At 45.8% G+C, this 23,219-nt stretch overlaps 1 protein-coding gene across 1 annotated transcript in view; it reads right to left on the minus strand.

Moving 5' to 3' along the window:
• Nucleotides 1-23,219, minus strand: part of snrpa1 (small nuclear ribonucleoprotein polypeptide A') — a 41,649-nt gene that overhangs the window by 13,998 nt on the left and 4,432 nt on the right. The window contains exons 2-8 of the mRNA XM_085968934.1: nucleotides 22,554-22,701; nucleotides 20,798-20,876; nucleotides 14,976-15,022; nucleotides 13,713-13,815; nucleotides 10,530-10,609; nucleotides 10,096-10,171; nucleotides 245-338 (exon numbers count right to left, since the gene is read on the minus strand). Coding sequence (XP_085825060.1) covers nucleotides 245-338; nucleotides 10,096-10,171; nucleotides 10,530-10,609; nucleotides 13,713-13,815; nucleotides 14,976-15,022; nucleotides 20,798-20,876; nucleotides 22,554-22,701 — 627 coding nt within the window. The remainder of the gene's footprint in view (nucleotides 1-244; nucleotides 339-10,095; nucleotides 10,172-10,529; nucleotides 10,610-13,712; nucleotides 13,816-14,975; nucleotides 15,023-20,797; nucleotides 20,877-22,553; nucleotides 22,702-23,219) is intronic.

The raw sequence follows: 23,219 nt of genomic DNA on the forward strand, positions 1-23,219 counted from the left end.
TTCTGTGGTAGAGAATTCCACAGGTTCACCACTCTCTGGGTGAAGAAATTCCTCATCTCTGTCCTAAATGGCTTACCCCTTATCCTTAGCTTGTGACTGTGATTGTGTAAAGTACGAGAACAATGGGTAGCCCACGATAGAACCATCCCACATGGATCATGGAAGGAGTGGGGTTGGTGGTGAAATGGCCTTTCCTTGCTCTAAACTCTATGGTCTTCTGTCTCTACATTTGCCAGCCACTTACCAGCCTTCCTGTCCCGGCCTGGGATTTGTCCAGCCTGCAGCATGCCCTTCAGCTTCTCCACCTCAGCCAGCGTCGAGGCATTTGCAATAGCATTCTGCAAATCAAACAAAGACATTGCAACTGCTGGGACCACTGTTATTCACAATTTATATTAACAAGTTAAGACTTTTGAATCAAAAACACAATTTCTAAATTTGTGGATGATACTGTACCAAATTTTTTTGGGGGGTGGTAGTCAATACTGAGGAGGACTGCAACAAATTACAGGAGGACATGAATAAACTTGCAGAATGGGCATATAATTGGCAAATGAAGTTCAACACAGATAAATATGAGGTATTACATTTTGGTAGGAAGAATAGGGAGGTCACATTACTTGGAGGGTGTGAGTCTAGGTGGGGTAGAGGAACAAAGGAATCTCGGAGTACAAATACATAAATTACTATGTTACGCCACAGGTTAGCAAGGCCATAAAAAAAGCAAACCAAGCACTAGGGTTTATTTCTAGAGGGATAGATTTGAAAAATAGTGAAGTTATGCTAAACCTGTATCGAACCTTGGTTAGACCACACTTGGAGTACTGTGTACAGTTCTGGTCGCCATATTATAAAAAGGATATAGAGGCACTGGAGAGGGTGCAGAGAAGATTTACAAGGATGATACCAGAAATGTGAGGGTATACATAAGAAATAGGAGGAGTAGGCCAATCAGCCCCTCGAGCCTGCCCCGCCATTTAATAAGATCATGGCTGATCTGATCCTAACCGCCAATCTACTATCACAGAACCATCTCCTGAATCTAACAGAATTAGACACACAAAATAGGAGCAGGATCAGGCTACATGGCCCCTGGGCCCATTCTGCTACCCACAGGGCCATGTCCGATCCGAACCTAGACTCGTGTCCAAATTCCTGCCCACTCCCCGTAACCCTTAATTCCCTTTACTTCTAGGAAACTGTCTATTTCGGTTTTAAATTTATGTAATGATGTAGCTTCTACAGCTTTTTGGGGCAGCATATTCCATGGACCTACCACCCTCTGAGTGAAGTAGTTCCTCCTCATCTCAGTTTTGAAAGAGCAGCCCCTTATTCTAAGACTATGCCCCCTAGTTCTAGTTTCACCCATCGGGAACATCCTCCCCGCATCCACCCGATCCAACCCCTTCACAATCTTATATGTTTCAATAAGATCGCCTCTCATTCTTCTGTACTCCAATGAGTAGAGTCCCAATCTACTCAACCTCTCCTCATATGTCCATCCCCGGGATTAACCGAGTGAACCTTCTTTGTACTGGCTCGAGAGCAAGTATGTCTTTTCTTAAGTATGGACACCAAAACTGTACGCAGTATTCCAGGTGCGGTCTCACCAATACCTTGTACAACTGAAGCAATACCTCCCTATTTTTATATTCTATCCCCCTAGCAATGAAAGCCAACATTCCATTGGCCTTCTTAATCACTTGCTGCACCTGCATACTAACCTTTTGAGTTTCGTGCACCAGGACCCCCAGATCCCTTTGTACTTCAGTGCTTTCCAGTTTCTTGCCATTAAGATAATAACTTGCTCTACGATTTTTCCTGCCAAAGTGCATAACCTCACACTTTCCAGTATTGTATTCCATCTGCCAAATCTCTGCCCACTTACTTAGCCTGGCTATGTCCCCTTGCAGGTTTTTTATGTCCTCCTCACTCACTACTTTCCCTCCCATCTTAGTATCATCTGCAAACTTTGAATGTTACACTCGGTCCCCTCCTCCAAATCGTTAATATAGATTGTAAAGAGTTGGGGACCCAACACTGACCCCTGTGGAACACCACTAGTTACTGATTGCCAGTCTGAGAATGAACCATTCATCCCAACTCTCTGCCTTCTGTTAGATAGCCAATCCTCTATCCATGCCAGAATATTACCCCCAATCCCGTGATTTTTTATCTTAAGCAATAATCTTAAACATATCAGGAAAGGATCAACAGGCTGGGTCTCTTTTCTCTTGAAAAAAGGCTGAGGGGTGACCTAATAGAGGTCTTTAAAATTATGAAATGTTTTGATAAGAGTGGATAGACAGAGAATGTTTCCACTTGCGGGGAAGAGCATAACTAGAGGCCATCAATAAGATAATCACCAAGAAATCCAACAGGGAATTCAGAAGAAACTTCTTTACCCAGAGAGTGGCGAGAATGTGGAACTCGCGACCACAGGGAGTGGTTGAGGCGAATAGTATCGATACATTTAAGGGGAGGCTGGACAAGCACACGAGGGAGAAGGGAAGAGAGGGTTACGCCGATAGATTTAGATGAGGAAGGACGGGAGGAGGCTCGAGTGGAGCATAAACACCGGCATGGACTGGTTGGGCCAAATGGCCTGTTTCTGTGCCGTATATCCGATGTGTAACTCTACAGGCATAAAAAGTTCAGATTATTACAGGTTTGAGGGTGCTTCGATATTCTCCAGTAATCAGATTACCGAACCTTTTCACAGGTATAGGAGTACCAGATAGAATAGCTATAGTAAGTGTATATATAGACAGACAGACAAGGCCAGAACCGATACCCACTGTTTATCATTAGTGAGTCCGCGCTCTCCCCATAGCCCTGTATCAATCCCCAAATAATCCCACAGCCCTGCATCAATCCCAAACTAATCCCACTGCCCGCTCTCCCCCATAACCCTGTATCAATCCCCAAACGAATCCCTCTGCCCCACTCTCTCCCAATAGCCCTGTATCAATCCCAAACTAACCCCACTGCCCCGCTCTCCCCTGCGGCAGCATGTGACTGCAGGTTGTATCTTCATCGGGCAGTCTGCGCAGTAATTGCTGCAAGTTCAGCAATTTGACCGGATGCCATTTCCTGTTTGTGTGAACAGTTTTAAACCCAGAGTCGGGCTTTGGGCAAACATTGAACAGTCTGTTACAGTTTCAATTTTGTGCATTATTCAGACTCCAATTTCACCTTTTTCTTTATAATCCTTAGCTATACAAGGTACGTTTGGTTTTTACAGGATATCGTTGTATATCCTTTAGTCCCCAATACAAGTTCGAGGATGAGGAAGCATCGAGGTGTCTGGTTAATACTCTTTAGTTATAGAATCAATTACACAATAAAACACCAGCCCTTACATGCAGTGCCCATGAGACTGGAACCGATTGCAATTCACATGGAGAGGACTCACCAGGAAAATCGTCGCCCGTTATCCTAACTGCTCACACCAGCCTCAGCAAAACTAATCCCAAGTCCCCAAGTGTGTTGCATCTCTCTTGGGTTATTCACACGCTCCCAACGCGATGCCATTAGGTCACCGTGTCCTCTCTACGTCTGGTTAATCTGCCTTCAACACGTCTGTATTAATCCCTAAACTAATCCCACTGCCCCGCTCTCTCCCCATAGCCCTGTATTAATCCCTAAACTAATCCCACTGCCCCGCTCTCTCCCCATAGCCCTGGATCAATCCCCAAACTAACCCCACTGCCCCGCTCTCTCCCTATAGCCCTGTATCAATCCCCAAACTAACCCCACTGCCCCGCTCTCTCCCTATAGCCCTGTATCAATCCCCAAACTAACCCCACTGCCCCGCTCTCTCCCTATAGCCCTGTATCAATCCCTAAACTAATCCCACTGCCCCGTTCTCCCCCCATAGTCCTGTATCAATCCCCAAACTAATCCCACTGCCCCGCTCTCTCCCTATAGCCCTGTATCAATCCCTAAACTAATCCCACTGCCCCGCTCTCTCCCCATAGCGCTGGATCAATCCCCAAACTAACCCCACTGCCCCGCTCTCTCCCTATAGCCCTGTATCAATCCCTAAACTAATCCCACTGCCCCGCTCTCTCCCCATAGCCCTGGATTAATCCCCAAACTAACCCCACTGCCCCACTCTCTCCCTGTAGCCCTGTAACAATCCCCAAACTAACCCCACTCTCTCCCTATAGCCCTGTATCAATCCCCAAACTAACCCCACTGCCCCGCTCTCTCCCCATAGCCCTGGATCAATCCCCAAACTAACCCCACTGCCCCGCTCTCTCCCTATAGCCCTGTAACAATCCCCAAACTAACCCCACTGCCCCGCTCTCTCCCTATAGCCCTGTATCAATCCCTAAACTAATCCCACTGCCCCATTCTCCCCCCATAGTCCTGTATCAATCTCCAAACTAATCCCACTGCCCTGTTCTCCCCCCATAGCCCTGTATCAATCCCAAACTAATCCCACTGCCCCGCTCTCTCCCCATAGCCCTGTATCAATCCCCAAACTAATCCCACTGTCCCGCTCTCTCCTCATAAAAGGTTACTGCACAAGATAACAGCTCACGGGGTTGGGGGTAATATATTAGCATGGATAGAGGATTGGCTAACTAACAGAAAACAGAGGGTCGGGATAAATGCGTCATTTTCAGGTCGGCAAGCTGTAACTAGTGGGGTGCCACAGAAATCGGTGCTAGGGCCTCAACTATTTACAAACTATATTAATGACTTGGATGAAGGGACTGAGTGTGCTGTAGCCAAATTTGCTAATGATAGAAAGATAGGTGGGTTAGCAAGTTGTGAGGAGGACACAGAGTCTGCAAAGGGCTATAGATAGGTTCAGTGAGTGGGCAAAAATTTGGCAGATGGAATATAATGTGGGAAAATGTGAGGTTATCCACTTTGGTAGGAAGAATAAAAAAGCAAATTTTTATTTAAATGGAGAGAGACTACAAAATGCTGCGGTAGAGGGATCTGGGGTCCTTGTACATGAAACACAAAGTTAACATGCAGGTACAGCAAGTAATTAGGAAGGCAAATGGAATGTTGGCCTTTATTTCAAGGGGGATGGAGTATAAAAGTAGGGAAGTCTTGCTACAACTGTACAGGGCCTTGGTGAGACTGCACCTGGAGTACTGTGTACAGTTTTGGTCTCCTTATTTAAGGAGGGATATACTTGCATTGGCGGCAGTTCAGAGAAAGTTCACTAGGTTGATTCCTGAGATGAAGGGGTTGTCTTCTGAAGAAAGGTTGAGCCTATACTCGTTGGAGTTTAAAAGAATGACAAGGGATCTGATTGAAACATATAAGATTCTGAAGGGGCTTGACGGGGTAGACGCAGAGAGGATGTTTCCTCTCATGGGTGAATCTAGAACTAGGGGTCGCCCATTTAAAATGGAGATACATAGAAGATAGGAGCAGGAGTAGGCCATTCGGCCCTTCGAGCCTGCTCCGCCATTCAATGAAATCATGGCTGATCATCCAAATTCAGTACCCGGTCCCTGCCTTCTCCCCATATCCCTTGATCCCTTTAGCCTTAAGAAATATATCCAACTCTTTCTTGAATATACTTAATGAACTGGCCTCCACCGCCCTCTGTGGCAGAGAATTCCACAGGTTCACCACTCTCTGGGTGAAGAAATTCCTCCTCATTTCAGTCCTAAATGGCTTACCCCTTATCCTTAGACTATGACCCCTGGTTCTGGACTCCCCGGCCATCAGAAACATCCTTCCTGCATCTAGTCTGTCCAGGCCTGACAGAATTTTATAGGTTTCGATGAGATCCCCTCTCAATCTTCTAAACTCCAGTGAGTATAAGCCCAATCGACCCAATCTCTCCTCATACGTCATTCCTGCCATCCCAGGTATCAGCCTGTTGAATCTTCGCTGCACTCCTTCCATGGCAAGAACGTCCTTCCTCAGGTAAGGCGACCAAAACTGCACACAATACTCAAGGTGTGGTCTCACCAAGGCTCTGTACAACTGTAGCAAGACATCCTTGTTCTTGTACTCGAACCCTCTTGCTACGAAGGCCAACATACCATTTGCCTTCTTAACCGCCTGCTGCACCTGCATGCTTACCTTCAGCGACTGGTGTACAAGAACACCCAGGTCTCTTTGCACTTCCCCTTCTCCCAATCTATTACCATTCAAATAATAATCTGCCTTCCTGTTTTTGCCACCAAAGTGGATAACCTCACATTTATCCACATTATAGTGCATTTGCCATGTTTCTGCCCAATCACCCAACCTGTCCAAATCGTGCTGGAGTTTCACGACATCCTCCTCACAGCATACCCTCCCCCCCAGCTTTGTGTCGTCTGCAAATTGAGATATTACATCCAATTCCCTCGTCCAGATCATTAATATATATTGTGAACAGCTGGGGTCCTAGGACCGATCCTTGCGGTACCCCACTAGTCACTGCCTGCCACTCGGAAAACGACCCGTTTATTCCAACTCTTTGCTTTCTGTCCGCCAACCAGTTCTCTATCCAAGTCAATACCTTGCCCCCAATCCCATGTGCCTTAATTTTGCACGCTAATCTCTTATGCGGGACCTTATCGAAAGCCTTCTGAAAGTCCAAATACACCACATCCACTGGTTCTCCCTTATCTATTTTACCAGTTACATCCTCAAAAAATTCCAGTAGATTAGTCAAGCATGATTTACCTTTTGTAAATCCATGTTGACTTTGTCCGATCCAGTCACTGCTTTCCAAGTGCTCTATTACATCTTTTATAATAATGGACTCTAGCATTTTCCCCACTGTCAAGCTTACCGGTCTATAATTCCCCGCCTTTTCTCTACCACCTTTTTTGAATAGTGGGGTAACATTAGCTACCCGCCAATCCATGGGTACCGTTCCAGAGTCTATCGAGTTCTGGAAGATGACCAGCAATGCATCTACTATTTCTAGGGCCACTTCCTTAAGTACCCTGGGATGTAGATTATCAGGCCCTGGGGATTTATCGGCCTTCAGTCCCATCAATTTTCCTAACACCATTTCCCTACAAATACTGGTTTCTTTCAGTTCCACCCTTTCATCAGACCCTATGTTCCCAGCATCTCTGGGAGGTTATTTGTGTCCTCTTTTGTGAAGACAGAACCAAAATATGTATTTAGTTGGTCTGCCATTTCTTTGTTCCCCATTAAAATTCCCCCGATTCTGACTGCAAGGGACCTACGCTTGACTTCACCAATCTTTTTCTCTTCACATATCTATAAAAGCTTTTACAGTCAGTTTTTATGTTCTCTGCAAGCTTCCTCTCATATTCGATTTTCCCTTTCTTAATTAATCCCTTTGTCCTCCTTTGTTGAATCCTAAACTGCTCCCAATCCTCAGGATTATTGCTTTTTCTGGCCAATTGATATGCCCTCTCCTTGGACCTTATGCTATCCCTAATTTCCCTTGTTAGCCACGGTTGGGTCACCTTTTTTGTTTTATTTTTATGCCAAACTGGGATGAACAAATTCTGTAGTTCATCCATTCGGTCTTTGAATGTTTGCCATTGCCTATCCACCGTCAACCCTTGGAGTGCCATTCCCCAATCAATCCTACCCAACTCGCTCCTCAGACCATCATAGTTTCCTTTATTTAAATTGAGGACCCTAGTCTCCGAGTCAACTACTTCATTCTCCATCTTAATGAAGAATTCGATCATATTATGATCGCTCCGACCCAAGGGGCCTCACACAACAAGATTGCTAATTAATCCTTTCTCATTACATAATACCCAGTCTAAGATGGCCTGATCTCTGGTTGGTTCCTCGACATATTGGTCCAGGAAACCATCCCGTAAACACTCCAGGAATTCCTCCTCCACAGTATTGTTACTCATTTGGTTGGCCCAATCTATATGTAGATTAAAGTCACCCATGATGACTGCTGTGCCCTTATTCCACGCTTCTTTAATTTCTCTTCGAATGCCATCCCCAATCTCCGCCTTACTGTTTGGAGGTCTATAAACCACTCCCACTAACGTTTTTTCCCTAGTATTTCTCAATTCTACCCATATAGATTCCACCTCATCAGAGCTAATATCCTTCATTACAATTGTGTTAATCCCTTCTTTAACCAGTAATGCTACCCCACCTCCCTTTCCTTTTTGCCTATCTTTCCTGAATATCGAATACCCCTGGATGTTGAGTTCCCAGTCCTGGCCTTCCTTGAGCCACGTTTCCGTAATCCCAACCAAATCGTATTTGTTTACTTCTATTTGCGCAGCCAATTCATCCACCTTATTACAAATGCTCCTTGCATTAAGACACAAAGCCTTCAGGCTTGTTTTTTTAACGCTCTTAGACCTATTAGAATTATTATTTACTGTGGCCATGTTTGATTTAAACCGTTGATTTCTCTGACTGCCACTTTTGTTTTTCTCCTTCCTATCTTTTGCTTTTATCCTTGTTTCCCTTTCCTGTCTCCCTGCTCAGGTTCCCAACCCCCTGCCATTTTAGTTTAAACCCTCCCCCACAGCACTAGCAAACACTCCCCCTAGGACATTGGTTCCAGTCCTGCCCAGGTGCAAACCGTCCGGTTTGAACTGGTCCCACCTCCCCCAGAACCGGTTCCAATGTCCCAGGAACTTGAATCCCTCCCCCTGGCACCATTCCTCTAGCCACGTATTCATCTGAAGTATCCTTCTATTTCTACTCTGACTAGCACGTGGCACTGGTAGCAATCCTGAGATTACTACCTTTGAGGTCCTGTTTTTTAATTTATCTCCTAACTCCCTATACTCCGCTTTTAGGACCTCATCCCGCTTTTTACCTATATCGTTGGTGCCTATATGCACCACGACAACTGGCTCTTCACCCTCCCCTTCCAAGGATGAGGAGAAATTTCTTCTCAGAGGGTCGTGACTCTTTGGAATTCTCTACCCCAGAGAGCTGTGGAGGCGGAGTCATTGAATATATTCAAGGCGGAGATTGAGATATTTGAGCTACTGGGGAGTCGAGGGTTACGGGGAGCGGGCGGGAAAGTGGAGTTGAGGCCAAGATCAGATCAGCCATGATCTCATTGAATGGCGGAGCAGGCTCGAGGGGCCAATGGCCGACTCCTGCTCCTATTTATGTTCTTACAGCGCTGCATCTTCCCCTGCTTCAAATATCTTTTGAGGGGAACATGGTTAATGCTCTCCGCCTCAAGCACTCGCTGTGGCAAAGCATTCTGTGCTCCAACGCTCCCCGTGTAAGACTTTTCCCCTGACCTCTCTCCTCACTCTCAGTCAGATATAACAGTGAAGCATTACAATTCAAATTCACTGTCACCCAAGACAAGCATTGCTGTAAACAAGTTCCCACTGAACTGGCCACCACACACCTTCACCTGGCCTGATCCACTGTTCATGCACACCCACTCACCCACCCACTCACTACAGAACGTACTGGCCCCAGTACTGGCTGTGCAGTCAGTCATTTACCCCAGTGCTTCCCCGACCGTGAATCGAGACTGTATCCGACTACCTAACACGGTGGGAGAAGGAAGTGAGGGAGGTGTCTTGCTGGATTCATCCTATACCATTCTGCCCTTTTCATGTGTCGCCAAGTTCCTTTCGATGATTTTTGTTGGGCGAGGGTAGTAAAGGATATGGAGCAAATGGAGTCAGCCATGATCTGACTGAATGGCAGAACAGGCCCAGGGGTCCAAATGGCCTCCTCCCGTTCCTATGCTCCATCACCTCACTGCTCATTTCACCCAAGAGCTTTCTATTAAACTCTGCCAAGCCATGCATTACTCCATCTCTCCGTCATTGGTGGCATCTCCACTTTTATCCCCTCTATTTATTTCCGACTGTACTAAAACACCTGTTCATGTTTTAGTCTTCAACACTGTCAAAAGGCAGCTCCCCACGGCCACCCAACCCCCCCGCGCCCCACGACCCCTCCCCCATTCCTCCCCTCCCCGCGCGCCCCCACCCCTCCCCGCCCCTTCACCCTCCGGGCCCCAGCCCCTCCACTCCCCCTCCGCACCCCCCCCTCCCCTCTCCCTCCGCGCGCGCCCCTCCCCTCCGCGCCCCCACCCCTCCCCTTCCCCCACCTCGCCCCTCCCCCTCCTCTTTCTGATTTCCAGCATTTTCCCCTTCACACGTAGTGCTGCTGTGTGCTTACCTTAATTGCTTCTACTTCGGGTGCAGAAGGACCAGCTTTTTTCTTCTCCCCCGACAACCCTGCACCTGGTGTGAAACTTCAGAACAAAATACACAGGAATTTATCATTTATGGTTCCCACAGAAAAACTTCTCTGGACCTTTAAGGCCTTAAAGTTTAAAAACCAGTGCAGTATCTGATCTTTTCATAAACTGATACATTTTACAATGCTCCCCTGAATGGTGCATTACTTGAAATAGCTTCCCTCAGAAACACCAAGGCGCTGGAAAGGCAGCATTTTACACAATCGTTGGTCAAGGAACCAGCAATTTGGAAGCACTGACCCGCCCGCACAAAGACAGCAGCCTCGAACAGGCTAATTCTCACCTAACAATAACCCCAATTGCAGTGTTTCTGAGGCAAGATGCCAAGTCAAATTTAGTATCTGTATCTTACGTCTTTGTTTTCTTGGTAATATCCTTTGCAAGCTGTGCCCCACGTTTGCCTTTGAACATTCGATCCGCTTCCTGACGTTCCTGTGGCAATACATCACATCCAGTTACAGTCAAACGGACTTCCCCAGTACAGTAACATCCTGCCCATACCCGCACCTCTAGGAACACGATAACACCATTTACACAATACCTCACTCCAAGAAACCAGCCACAGGGTCAGACTGGAATCCCAGGAATGCCCACCATTCCCTGCTATTTACCAGGGTGGGAATAGTTTCAATGGCCTTTGCTCTGCTGTCAGCACACTGCAGCCCACATCGGGGGAGATACCGACCACGCATCTCCCCCATGGGAGCCTGACTGCTTGTCCCAGGAGCGGCAATGGTTGCAGCCACTGCTGGAACTTAGGACAACTCAACGGTTGCATGAGATTTTCCCAAAAATCAGATGTGCAACACATTAGTGATTCACCTCTGCCCGATTAGTACAATGTGTGCACTAATATTGCACCGTTAACAGGGTCAGGCATAGCAAAGATCATTTTCAGTCAAGATTTTAAGTTAGCATCATTGTATCTGCCATAAACATGTGGGTAAAATCTAACTACAGTCAATCTTCACAGGAAACAATCATGTCAGAACATCAGACTCTGCCTCACCCTAACCCATTTCATTCAAGGCATCGAACAAAGATTTTAAAGTCAGCACATTATATAAAAAATATTTTTTTTTGTATTACGCTGCTCTAAAGCACCTTGGGATGCTTTACTAGGTTACAGGCGCTACATAAATGCAGGTTGCTGTTATCAATCTCCAAAATATTCAGTATTCACTTTATTCCAAAGACTATTAATCAAGAAACAGAAAATGCTGGAAATACTCAGGTCAGGCAGCAACGTTTCAGGTCGATGGCCCTTCGTCAGACGGTAACTCTGTTTCTCGCTCCGCAGATGCTGCCTGACCTGCTGAGCATTTCCAGCATTTTCTGCTTTTATTTCAGATTTCCAGCACCCACAGTATTTTGCTTTTGTTCTATTAATCAAGATATTGATCTGTATACATTTATCTAACAGGATGTCTTTAGAAGTTTCCAGGGGTGATGTGTTAGTGCCGAGGTGGGAGCTACAACACTCCAGTATCAGGCTGCACGATGGAAGAAATCTCTCAACCCAGTTAAACTCAGTCAACACCGCACTAAACCCAATCGGCTGCAGTGGGTTTTTAAAATCTAAACAATTGGAAACAGCAAAAAAAAAATTCTATACGGTCGAAATCCTGAAATTAGTGTCTGAATGTAATTTTATGGTGAAATTGAACCCTATCTTGAGTCAGGTCCAAAGCAGACAGGAATCATTGAGCAATTTCAAACCAAAATATCCTGTATCATTGTCTCCAGGGTGCGACTGAGCCTGGCACACAACCTGCAGCAAGAGCTTCCAGATTTAATGGGACTGCTTCCCGCGTTCCAGCTCCCCCATCCCAACAGCAGAATCGGACACTCGGGTTTCCATGCGTTAAAGGTTCTGCCACGAGGATAACTGAGGGTTTCAGCGCTGTAACTGTGGGGAAACGGTGCATCAACAGCTCGCCCACAATCTGAATGATAGCAACAATCGGTGAAAGCACCCCAGGGCCACAGAGAGCAGCACACATGGTGCAGTTTCATTTCATCAACGTTTGGAGTTTGGGACAAAATTCAGCCTCTCTCTCTCTCATCAGACAGATAACATTATCTGGAGTCTCCCAGCACAGACTGAACGTGAACTGTCGGAAAGGCAGGCCCTTGATGGGTTAAATGGCCGGTCAAAGTTTAACATTGGCTGCTAGCCCACGTACAAAAGAACATCGCTCCTGCACTTCATTTACAATGACTGGGCTGTGAACATTGAGGAAGCGGTTAAATGTAACTGCTGTACAAAGCAGCATGGGACAGAATGCCTATTGTGTGATCGCACCATTTTTAACAGGAGTTAGGCACGGTTCTTCAGTCTGATCTTATAAAATGCACGGTGACCAAAATTGAAAATACTGAATCTGATACAAAAGGCCAGAACCTGTAAAAGGTTGAAAATCATTGCCCTATGAATGGGACAGACAGCTCATTTTACCTCAAGTTAAGTCAGGCTCGTAGGACAGGAGAACATAAATTTATATTTACAATAATAAAGAGGGAGCTTGGTGTGCAGATACACAGGTCACTAAATATGGCAGTGCCAGTAGAGAAAGCCACAAAAGGCCCCAGAGACAGAGAATACAAAAGGGGAAATTGTTGAATTTGAATGAGGTTAGAGTTGAAGTAGTTACAATTTTTGGTACCCCATTATAGGAAGGATATGGAAGTTACTCGGGTTGAGGGCAGACTGTAGCCAAGGTGGTTAAGGGTACTCAAGGTTATGGACAGTTCTGATAAAGTAAACAGCAATAGATAGTTTCCACTGGTCACTGAGGTTAGAGAAGAATTCAGTCACGGCGGGTGATCAGAACTTGGAATTCACGGCCACAAACTCTTGTTGAAGCAGATACTTTACAATAGGAATTAGAAAGCTACTTCAAAAGGGAGAAATACTAAAGGGTTCGGGGAGTGAGGGGGAGAGTGGGATTAGACTGGGTGGGATATTAATGGCTCGGAGTGAGCAGGAGAGTGGGATTAGACTGGGTGGGGTATTAAAGGGTAAGGGGGGAGTGAGGGGGGAGAGTGGGATTAGACTGGGTGGGATATTAAAGGGTAAGGGGGGAGAGTGGGATTAGACTGGGTGGGATATTAAAGGGTGAGGGGAGAGTGGGATTAGACTGGGTGGGATATTAAAGGGTACGGGGTGTGAAGGGGAGAGTGGGATTAGACTGGGTGGAGAGAAACACTGGTATAGACCTGTTTTGTTCTAGAATTCTAATCTACCAGGTAAGGGAGTATCTAATAAAGGAATTCTATATTCAGTCGGTGCTGGGGTAGGGAACCAGGAGTACTACAGATTGTCTTTTTCCTTATGTCCTTGAAGACACCATCATAAGATAATGACCAATGCACTCTGGTTCATTTAAACGGGCTCCAGAGGCCCAACACCAACTACAAACAAACCAAACCCTTTTCCGTGAAAAAGAGATCGGATACGGTACTCCAGGGAAACAAAGACTTGCCGATCTGAAGCTGCACCAATGTGACCAAATGCAGTCGGTCTAAATCATACCTTTAGCTTCACTTTCTGGAAATCCAGGACTCTGACCTGAGGAGCTTTGTGAATCACGTACAGACGATAATGCTTCTTGCTCGTTACTGGGTTCCTCAGGATGCTGTAAATCAACCGTATTCATCATTTAACTCATCAGCCTCAAATTGGTCCCATCATTAGAGTCAAATTCACGGAGTGGAAGGGGAGAGCAGGGAAATGTAGGACAGTTTGAAACAGAACAAGTTAATAGCTTGACATAGGTAATGGGTATCACGGGATGTTTGGCCGAGAGTGTTCCAGTACAGAAACCACAGATGTACAATGAGCTTGATTCAGTAGAAAGCCTAGAACATCTGGTGAGAAATAATGGTCAATATGTAAGTCAGTATTATTGTCTATTATTAGAGGGTATTCTGTGTGACAGAGGTTAACACATGGTTTAGATCAGAGTCGGATTCTACAGGCCAAACATACCAAGCAGGATGTGTTCAGTTTAAGGCAATTTAAGCAGCAAAGGGTGTGTGTGAAGAATTGTCGTGTGAAGTGTATGTGGTGTAACATTGCCATCTAATGGTGTAGTCACATATACAAGCATCATATGACAATCTCAGAATTTCAGGTCGAATCTGCACCCTCCAGGGTTAAATCAGGGAGTCAGCACAACTCCAGGTTCTCTCGCTCCAACAAGGGGCCCACGTTACTTCTTTTATAATTCCCAACGTCAGGAATTTCTTCCTTATACTCAAAGGCCATTACACGCAGTAGTGACGGGTTTGACACAATTCCAACCGCGGGAAGTTTGACAATATTTTTTTACTTTTAAGGCATTTCTTCTCCAGTCACCTCAATCTCTATAAATGATACACTGAATATACCATTCCTACTAAACAACACGACTGAACAAGATACTATATTTAAGGAGCTAAATGGATATTTAACAAGGGAAGAGATTGCGATAGAGAGAGGGAGACACCGAGCGAAGGGCCCGATGTGGTATTTTTCAGACCTGTACACTCCCATCAAAAGCCGATACCCACCAGGCATCAGAGAAGTATAGTCACAAATAGCAAGTACATTCACAAACACAGAGACATACAGCCTCACGCCGCTAGCTTAAATATTAGCAGTCACCACCAGCAAGACCAGATGAGCGAAAGCCGGTGACAGAATGCTGCTTAGCACTGTCCCAATACTATTGAGCCCCCAGCACATTCTGGTAAAAATGGCACCCCTCAAAATAGCCACACATCATTTCTGTAATCAAGAGCAGCTCACACTCACCTCAGGAACGTGAGGGACTTGATGGTTGAAAGTGGATCTAGATCCCCCTGTGGAGACAGATGGAAGTCAAGGATGAACAGGTTAATAACGGATTATGAATAACATTCCATTAGCCTTTTCACTAATTTTTTTGTACCTGTCCATGAGCTTTGTGATTTCTGTATATGGACCCCTAAATCTCTGCTCCTCCAGTTCCCAGCTTCTCTCAAGTTACTGACAGGGTAGAGAGGATTAAAGCAGCACTGGGTGAATCTCAGTGTCCAAACACCAGATGCCACAGGTGGAATTCACCTGGTGCCTCCCCGCTGCTGCGGCCCTCCCGCTCCCTGCTGCCGCAGGCCAGGCGCTGGGACATTCAGCAAATGGCACATGCCCAGATACCAGGTAAAAATACCAGGTTTGGGCTTTTAAGACAGGCTGAAACCTCAAAATAAAAGCTTTAAATTAAGACATTAAAAGACAGATGGACAGTTCAGTGGGTAAATGTAATGATGTCATTGTGAAAAATCATGTGTTTTTATTTTAAACTTTGTTTATAATCTTAGTCACAGATTGTTTTTCAAAATCGATGGAATGATTCGAAGGTTACACAGCTTTCTCATTATAAAATGTTTACATAGCACGCTTCCATTCTAAATATTGACCAGTGTTGCCGGAATGAACAGCGGTGAGCAGGAAGCGCCTACCAGACATTTTTAACAGTTAGATATTTGTTGTGAGTTATTTCCAGCTGTATACACGGACACGCGGAGGGCAAGGGCACCTCAGTGAAAGGAAATATTCCAGCCATTTGCGGCACTTTGGATCGGGAGTGGCAAGTTACATTACTGGTCTCTGATGATTTTTGATTTGTTCACATTTAGTCAATCGGCTAGTTGATTGGTATCTTAACAGAAAAATGGTTGTTTGAGCCAATCATGTGATTTTTCCCTCCCGACATCGGAGGCAATACTACAAAAACACATGAATCCCAGTGAGTTTAAACAAAAATGAAAAGGACTTGCATTTCTATTGCACCTTTCACCACCTCAGGATGTCCCAAAGCGCTTTACAGCCAATTAAGTATTTTGGGAGTGTAGTCATTGCTGTAATGTAGGAAACACGGCAGCCAATTTGCGCACAGCAAGCTCCCACAAACAGCAATGTGATAATGGCCAGATAATCTGTTTTAGGTGCTGGCTGAGGGATAAGTATTGGCCCCAGGACACCAAGGAGAACTCCCCTGCTCTTCTTCGAAATGGTGCCATGGGATCTATAACATCCACCCGAGAGAGCAGACGGGGCCTCGGTTTAACGTCTCATCCAAACAACGGCACCTCCAACAGTGCAGCACTCCCTCAGCACTACACTGAGTGTCAGCCTAGATTATGTGTCATAGAGTCATACAGCACAGAAAGAGGCCCTTCGGCCCATCGTGTCTGCACCGCCCATCCCTCCCTGTCCAGTCTAATCCCATTTTCCAGCATTTGGTCCATAGCCTTGTATGCAATGGCATTTCAAGTGCTCATCCAAATGCTTCTTGAATGTTGAGGGTTCCTGCCTCTACCACCCTTTCAGGCAGTGAGTTCCAGCTTCCAACCACCCTCTGGGTGAAAAAGTTCCTCCTCAAATCCCCCCTAAATCTCCTGCCCCTTACCCTGAATCTGTGCCCCCTTGTTATTGACCCCCCTACTAAGGGGAAAAGTTCCTCTTTATCTACCCTATCTATGCCCCTCATCATTTTGTACACCTCAATCAGGTCCCCCCTCAGCCTTCTTTGCTCCAAGGAAAACAACCCCAGCCTGTCCAGTCTCTCTTCATAGCTGAGGCGCTCCATCCCAGGTAACATCCTGGTGAATCTTCTCTGCACCCTCTCCAAAGCAATCACATCCTTCCTATAGTGAGGCGACCAGAACTGTACACAGTACTCCAGCTGTGGCCTCACCAGCGTTTTGTACAGCTCCATCATAACCTCCCTGCTCTTATATTCTATGCCTCGGCTAATGAAGGCAAGTATCCCATAAGCCTTTTTAACCACCTTATCTACCTGTTCCGCTGCCTTCAGGGATCTATGTACATGTACACCAAGGTCCCTCTGACCCTCTGTACTTCCTAGGGTCCTACCACTCATTGTGTATTCCCTTGCCTTATTTGTCTGTCCAAAATGCATCACCTCGCACTTTTCCGGGTTAAATTCCATTTGCCACTTTTCCGCCCATCTGACCAACCCGTTAATATTGTCCTGTAGCCGGAGGCTTTCCTCCTCGCAATTTACCACCCCACCAATTTTCGTGTCATCCGCGAACTTACTGATCATACCCTTTACATTCTCATCCAAATCATTAATGTAGATCACAAACAGCAAGGGACCCAGCACCGATCCCTGAGGTACCCCACTGGACACAGGCTTCCAGTCACAAAAGCAACCTTCGGCCATCACCCTCTGCCTCCTGCCACTCAGCCAGTTTAGGATCCAACTCGCCAAGGCTCCCTGGATCCCATGGGCTCTTACCTTCTTGACCAGTCTCCTATGCGGGACCTTGTCAAAAGCTTTACTGAAGTCCATGTAAACCACATCCACAGCATTTCCCTCATCCACACACCTAGTCACCCCCTCGAAAAATTCAATCAGATTGGTCAGACATGATTTACCCTTGACAAAGCCATGCTGACTATCCCCGATTAATCCTTGCCTCTCCAAGTGGAGACTAATTTTGTCCCTCAGAATTTTTTCCAATAATTTCCCTACCACAGATGTTAGGCTCACTGGCCTGTAATTCCCTGGTTTATCCCTGCTACCCTTCTTGAATAATGGTACTACATTAGCTGTTCTCCAGTCCTCTGGTACATCCCCTGTGGCCAGAGAGGTTCTGAAAATTTGTGTCAGAGCCCCTGCAATCTCCTTTGCCTCACACAACAGCCTGGGATACATCTCGTCCGGGCCTGGGGATTTATCCACTTTTTGGCCTGCTAAAACCGCTAGTACCTCCTCCCTCTCGATGCTAATATGTTCAAGTATGTCACAGTCCCCTTGCCCGACTTCTATGTCTACATCGTCTTTCTCCATAGTGAACACTGAGGCAAAAAATTCATTTAAAACCCCACCTACTTCATCTGGCTCTACACACAGCTTGCCACTTTGGTCCCTAATGGGCCCTACCCTTTCCCTGGTTATCCTCTTGCCCTTAATATACTTATAAAACATCTTAGGATTTTCCTTTATTTTGCTCGCCAGTGTTATTTCATGGCCCCTCCTCGCCCTCCTAATTTCCTTTTTAAGTATGCCCCTGCACCTCTTATACTCCTCTAGGGCTTCCCCCGTCTTTTGTAACTGCCAAAAGCCCCCCTTTTTTTCCCTAATGCATTTTTGGATATCCCTTGTCATCCAAGGTTCCCTTTGCTTGTTGGTCCCACCCTTGACCTTTACAGGAACATGTTGGTGTTGTACTCTCTCTATTTCCCTTCTGAAAGCCTCCCACTGTTTTGATGTGGATTTTCCTATAAGTAGCTGCTCCCAGTCCACTTTTGCCAGATCCTGTCTTATCTTATTAAAATCGGCCTTCCCCCAATTTAGAACCCTGATTTCCGGGCCGTCTTTGTCTTTTTCCATGACCACCTTAAATCTCGGCCTTTGTCTTTTTCCATGACCACCATCAAATATACGGCACAGAAACAGGCCATTCGGCCCAACCAGTCCATGCCGGCGTTTATGCTCCACTCGAGCCTCCTCCCGTCTTTCCTCATCTAACTCTATCAGCGTAACCCTCTATTCCCTTTTCCCTCATATGCTTGTCCAGCCTCCCCTTAAATGTATCGATACTATTCGCTTCAACCCCTCCCTGTGGTAGCGAGTTCCACATTCTCACCACTCTCTGGGTAAAGAAGTTTCCTCTGAATTCCCTATTGGATTTCTTGGTGACTATCTTATATTGATGGCCTCGAGTTTTGCTCTTCCCCACAAGTGGAAACACTGAGTCTACTCTATCAAAACCTTTCATCATTTGAAAGACCTCGATTAGGTCACCCCTCAGCGACAAGAGACCCAGCCTGCTCATCCTTTCCTGATAGGTATAGCATCGTAGTTCTGGTATCATCCTTGTAAATCTTCTCTGCACCCTCTCCAGTGCCTCTATATCCTTTTTATAATATGTCGACCAGAACTGTACGCACTACTCCAAGTGTGGTCTAACCAATGTTCGATACAGGTTTAGCATAACTTCACTAATTTTCAATTCTATCCCTCTAGAAATAAACCCCAGTGCCTGGTTTGCTTTTTTATGACCTTGTTAACCTGTGTCAATACTTTTAGCGATTTGTACTCACCCTTTGCTCCTCTACCCCATTTAGATTCTTATTTTTCCCCAAGTAATATATGACCACCTTATTTTTCTTACCAAAATGTAATACCTCACATTTATCTATGTTGAAATTAATTTGCCAATTCATTAATGTGTTCTCGTAGTTTGTTGCAGTCTTCCTCAGTATTGACTATCGCTCTCAATTTGGTGTCATCCGCAAATTTAGAAATTGCGTTTTTGATTCCAGAGTATAAATCGTTAACATAAATCGTGAACTACAATGGTCCCAGCACTGATCCTTGTAGAACACCACTTCCCACCTTCTGCCACTGTGAATCACTACCCTTTACCCCTACTCTCTGCTTTCTGTCTTGCAGCCAGCTAGCTATCCATTCTGCAACTTGTCCCGACTCCGCATGCTCTGACCTTATTCATTATGCAGTACCTAGATATATTACAAAATCTAGATATATTACATCTACTGCATTACCCTTGTCTACCCTCTCTTCAAAGAATTCAATGAGGTTGGTCAAGCATTTCTGAAATCCACGCTGACTATTCATTATTATATTTTTGTTTTCTAGGTGTATTTCAATTTTCTATTCATTATTATATTTTTGTTTTCTAGGTGTATTTCAATTTTCTCCTTTAGTAGGGATTTCATTATTTTTCCTACCACCGATGTTAAGCTGACTGGTCTATAATACCCCAGACATGTTCAATCTCCCTTCTTAAATATAGGTATAACGTTAGTTATCTGCCAGTCCTCTGGCACTACACCTTTTTCTAACAAATGATTAAATATGTGTAATAGTGCCTCTGCTGTCTCTTCCCTAGATTCTTTTAAAATGTGGATGTAATGCATCCAGACCAGGGGTTTTATTCCCTTGAATTTGATTAGTTTATTTAATATTCTTTTTATTTTAAATGCAGTTATATCATTTGTAATCTCATCTTTCGATGTCATGTCCACCTGATCCGTCTCCTTGGCAAATACTGAAGCAAAATCATTTACAATTTTTGCCATCTCTATCGTTCCCTGTGATTTTATCTTGGCCGTCCCTTCGTGGCCCTATTCCCATCCCGACTTTCCTTTTTTTAAATTTATGTACTTCTAGAATATTTTACTATTTTGTTTTATGTCCCTTGATAATTTAATTTCATAGTTCCTCTTTGCCTTCCCAATTGTTTTATTGACTTCTCTCCTAGTCTCTTCATATTCTCCCTCGTCATGCTCATCCCCTGCTGTCCATGTACTTAGTGTATGTCTCTTTCCTTACCCCAATTTTTCTCCGATGCCTTTATTCACCCATGGTGTCTCACTAGTGTTTAGTTTGTTCTTGAACCCATAACCTTGACTCAGAGCTGCGGCTGAAAGACCAGCAGTAGAAACCCCTACAATCAGATTCAACTAGTTTTCAAGTGCCGCACGGAACAGCGATTGTGAAGGATGAGGCAGACACTGAGCACAGGAGAGGTTGAGTTTTGCTGCCAATTGCTGACGGTGCTAATATTATCCACATTTCAGAAATAAGTGCAACTTACCAGCTCCTGCAGGTTGTTGTTGGTGAGCACTAACTCCCGCAGGTTGGGCAACGCCTGCTCAAGACCCTCACCGATCCGACTGAAACAGAGATTGATTTTACATATGGTTCAACTTCGCAAAAATGAGATAGCCACACCTTCTTAAAAAAAACCTCTCTGCCAACACTTGGTATAGTTTACATATCCTAAAGCAGTGCTGGATTTTTAAAGTCACTTCTCCTTTTCCTATAACTAGTTCCAGCCAGCAGACACATCAAATATTATACTGCGATGTATCATACGCACTGCTTACTTGGGTATCACTGGTGTATGACTTTCTTACTGCAGCTACACACTTCTAGCACTAGATAGAACTTGCCCAGCTCCACTCCTCAAGCCCTGTACGCACTGTTCACACACCCCAGCGAGCCACTGACATTCCACCCCAGTAACAAGAGGTTTGGAGAAACAGGGGACGAACATCCCATGTTCGGGTCACTCAGTTTAACACAATGCCTTGTCGGAACTTTTTGTTGAATCAAAAATGCAACAGCCATGTCCTGGGGAGGGGCGAAGAGAAGAGAGCTTCACACTAACCATCCATAATCATTCTTTTTCTGATTAAAGGAAGCTGCCAGTTTAAAAAGTAAATAAGACCTAGGAATTGTGCATATTACAGCTCCGAGTGAGGGGAAACCCGGGCCCGCCGCGGCGAGCGGGACGCCGGGCCCCGCGCGGCGCCGGGCGAGCGGGACGCCGGGCGAGCGGGACGCCGGGCCCACCGCGACGCCGGGCGAACAACATAATTTCCCATGGGGAAATACCCAGTACAAATCTTCATTCAACACTGGCCAAAAATCAGATAAAGTGCCTGTAAATCACCACGTGTCGCAGGTGGGTTCAGTCTAATAACATGAAAATATAAACTTCTAACCAAATCAGTCAGTGAATCAGAAATAAAAACAGAAACTGCTGGAAACACGGACACTGCTCGACCTGCTGAGCGCTTCGAATCACAGCACAGGAGGTGGCCGTCGAGCCCATCGTGCCTGTGCCGGCTCTTTGAAAGAGCTCTCCAATTAGTCTCACTCCCCCCGCTCTTTCCCCAGAGCCCTGCAGATTTTTCCCTTCAAGTATTTATCCAATTCCCTTTTGAAAGTTTCCATTGAATCTGCTTTCAGGCAGCACATTCCAGAAAACAACTTGTAAAAAGTTCTCATCTCCCCTCTGGTTGTTTTGCCAATCACTTTAAATCTGTGTCCTCTGGTTTCCGACCCTCCAGCTAATGGAAACAGTTTCTCCCTCTTTACTCTCTAAAAAACCTTTCATAATGAACACCTCTTAAATTTCTCCTTCGCCTTCTCTGCTCCAAAGAGAACTCGCACTCTCTGCCGTTCTTCTTCCGTTGATTCGATTGCTCGCTGCTCTTTTTGTATTCAGCTTGGTTCGCTACTGAATTAAGAATCTGACATTTATCATAAAGCTGCTTTTTGTTTCATTTTAATCTCTATGCCTTTAGTAACCTAGGGAGCTCCAGCTTTAGATGCTCTTCCCCCTTCATTTGTACCCGAACTATCTCCTCTGAAGGCCTCCCATTGTTCATTTACTGCTTTACCTGCTAATCTTTGATTCCAATCCACCTGGGCCAGATCCCCTTTCAACTCACTGAAATTAGCCCTCCTCCAGTTGAGTGTTTTATTTTTATTTCCAATGTCCAGCAGCAGGTTGCTGTACATGTTGTGCCAGTGGGTGAGGGACTCGCGGCCCCGGGACTCACCAGATGCGGTTGTTGTTCAGCAGGAGGCTCTTCAGTCTCCGCAGCAGCGGGAAGCCGTCCAACTTCCGGATCTCATTGTCCGAGAAATCAATGGAGTCAAACTGATCCAGAGTGGCCCCCAGATTCTCCAGCACCGGGATCTTGTACCCTGCAAAATAAGACAGACTTATATTTGTATAGCACCTTTCACAACCACCGGACGTCTCAAAGCGTTTTACAGGCGCTGAAATATTTTTGAAGTGCAGTCACTGTTGTAATGTGGGAAACGAGGCAGCCAACTTGTGCACAGCAAGCTCCCACAAACAGCAATGTGATAATGACCAGCTAATCTGTTTTAGTGATGTTGGTTGAGGGATAAATATTGGCCCCAGGACACGGGAGAATTCCCCTGCTCTTCTTTGAAACAGTGCCATGGGATCTATTACATCCACCCGAGGGGGCAGATGGGGCCTCGGTTTAATGTATCATCTGAAAGACGGCACCTCTGACAGTGCAGCATTCCCTCAGGGCTGGAGTGTCAGCCTAGCCGGGGGGGGGGGGGGGAAGGCAGAGAGCGGGGGGGGGGGGGGGGGGGGGAAGGCAGAGAGCGGGGGGGGGGGGGAAGGCAGAGAGCGGGGGGGGGGGGGGGAGGCAGAGAGCGGGGGGGGGGGGGGGGAAGGCAGAGAG

This window comes from Somniosus microcephalus, chromosome 27, assembly GCF_052327205.1.
Source record: "Somniosus microcephalus isolate GS21.2 chromosome 27, FLI_Smic_1.0, whole genome shotgun sequence".
Lineage (NCBI taxonomy): Eukaryota > Metazoa > Chordata > Chondrichthyes > Squaliformes > Somniosidae > Somniosus > Somniosus microcephalus.